This window comes from Alligator sinensis, unplaced genomic scaffold, assembly GCF_000455745.1.
Source record: "Alligator sinensis unplaced genomic scaffold, ASM45574v1 scaffold610_1, whole genome shotgun sequence".
Lineage (NCBI taxonomy): Eukaryota > Metazoa > Chordata > Crocodylia > Alligatoridae > Alligator > Alligator sinensis.
The window spans coordinates 510,696-513,243 of NW_005842348.1; the positions used below are offsets into that span (position 1 = coordinate 510,696).

Below are 2,548 nucleotides of genomic sequence, written 5' to 3' on the forward strand. Positions count from 1 at the left end.
CTAGGATACTAACCACTGACCACTTCCTATTTATGTTAGTGAAGTCATCCCTAACATCTGATTAAGTTTACTTACTTTTAGATTATCAGGTAATTCAGTGCGTCCAGCATATCCAGGGTTCATGGTGATGAAGACCGCACAGGATGGGACCAGTGGAATCTCACTTCCTTCAAACATGAAACGGTCCACCTAGAAAACATGACCATTCTAAAGTGAAAAGATAAGTTCTCTAGAGTCAAGTGAGCAGGTGGCAGGATCATTATCCTATAGGGGGAAAAAGCCCTTCTCTTCTGATTTTAAATTGGACAGTGACAGGTCACCCCACTGATATGAATGACAAGATCTGGCTTCCATCCAGGAATGCAGGCTTACAAGCAGTACTTCTCCTCCCTTTAAGAAAGCAGGCTCTTACATGGATTTACTGATCATTTACGATATTTCTTTTGATCACAAAGAGGCTTCTAACCCTCCAGCTGTAAACAGACACCTTCAGATTTATTCAGTATGTGAATTGGGGACTGAATTAATTTGTGGCAGATAAGGCAAGAAAAGAAACCTAAATCCCTTTTAAGAACACTTGTGGGTGGTGATTTCAGATGGTGGATAAAGAAGTGCAGCAGAACTCACTGAAAGCAAGTTTCTGATGGTAAGCCAAAGTCAAGGAGCTTCAGGTCTTAACCTTTATCAATCCCTACAGGAGCAAAACAGAGACTAGCTGTTAGAATAGCTGACAGCTAAGTCTCTGTCAGGAGCTAGCACCAACTTGTAGTAAGCATGATGCACACATGCATGCATGTGCTCACACACACACACAATTTTGTGAATACCTCAAGGTTCAAAGATAACTCCCTCTCTTATATATAAGCAATCAAGCAATAATCCTGATTTCTGCTTAGTCACAATGGTACATTTTACTTTTCATATCACAGTGCAAGAAAATTGGCATAATGGTATTTTTGTCTATCAGCAAGTGTCTAGGGTTAGAATCAAATAGTGGAAAAAAGTACAGGAAAAAGGTTATGGCCACACTAGAACCAGAAGTGTGACTGCAGCTCACAAACACATCTGAATGAGTATTAAATTAGATAGCTCAGGTTTAAGTATAATCTGCAACAACTGAGAGTGGGGAAAAGGCTTCAAAATCCACCAGGACATGGGTCAGTAATCAGTTGGCTACCCCAGACTTTTGGCTGTTGCAATTATAGTCCTGTTCGTACCTAAGCTAGCCAATTTGAAGATAGTGTGGCTACATCTATGCAAGTTGCAACAGGAGGTTTGGATTGTAGTTACAGGCATACCAAGAGTTAGGAACTCTTATACTTCAGTGTCTAGATAACCCATCTCTTTATTTGCTCATATCCTTGACTCACCCTTTGCTGCTGGGCCTTCTGAATGGTTGTGATCTGTTGAGCAACTACAGACAGCACTTCAATATCAATGCGGTTAAATTCATCAAAGCAAGCCCATGCTCCAGAGCTAAACAAGGAAGGGAAAATGGGGGCAGTGTGAGGGACATAGAAACTCACAAACTAGCAGTTCAACTGGACTTAAGCATCTGTGTTATGGGGATAGCACTATGAAAGAAACAAGAAATAAATCTAACAGTTCTCAGCATTCTCACAATGGGGGAAATAATAGTGCAAGCAGCCTAATAAAAACAGCACAACACAGAGCTGAGTTTGAAAGGGATGTCAGTAAAGGCAGTCCTCAGACTTAGACACAATTGGTTCCTGAAAACCCTGTCTTAAGTTTCTAAAGGCCTAAATTTCTGTCCAGAAAAATACCCTAATAAAACACTTCAATGTGGAGAACTAGAAGAATTCTTCCAACACCTGCGCCTCAAAGAATATTTCCACAACCAAACTGAACCCACTCCCAACAACAACTCATCCTCTGACAACATTCAAGAAAAGATCAATGCCAAAAAACCCAAAAAAACATCAGATTGGATACCTCGCAGTGGACGAAACCCTAACCTTGACCGCTACATTGACTACTTCAGGGAAAGAATGAACAATGAAATAATCAGCAACACATGCCACCACAACCACCTCTCTCTACCAGAGAAAAAGGCCATAGAATCGCTAAGATCTAACCACCAAATAGTAATAAAACCAGCAGATAAAGGAGGAGCCATAGTCATCCTAAACCGTGAGGATTACATAAAGGAAGCCAACAGACAGCTCTCTGACACCACCTACTACAAAGAACTACAAGAAGATCCTACTCCCCTTTTCACCAAAAAACTCAACAATACCATCAAATCATTTCCACCAAGATTACAAGAAAAACTACAGACCTTGATCCCCCCACTACCTAACCCAGGGACTTTTTACATGCTCCCTAAAATCCACAAACAAGGGAACCCTGGCAGACCTATCATATCCAACCATGGGACCCTAACTGAGGAAATATCAGGTTTTGTTGAATCCATCCTAAAACCGCTTGTCACCCACAGAACAAGTTTTGTCCAAGACACCACAGACTTTCTACGGAAACTTAAAAACATAGACCACCTTCCCAGCAACACACTCCTAGCCACCATGGA

At 41.2% G+C, this 2,548-nt stretch overlaps 1 protein-coding gene across 1 annotated transcript in view; it reads right to left on the reverse strand.

Annotated features, from left to right (window-relative positions):
- DNAH1 (dynein axonemal heavy chain 1) overlaps positions 1-2,548 on the reverse strand; it is a 176,203-nt gene that overhangs the window by 97,364 nt on the left and 76,291 nt on the right. Inside the window, exons 30-31 of the mRNA XM_006028963.3 lie at positions 1,371-1,476; positions 76-189 (exon numbers count right to left, since the gene is read on the reverse strand). Of these exons, the coding sequence (XP_006029025.1) occupies positions 76-189; positions 1,371-1,476 (220 nt within the window). The remainder of the gene's footprint in view (positions 1-75; positions 190-1,370; positions 1,477-2,548) is intronic.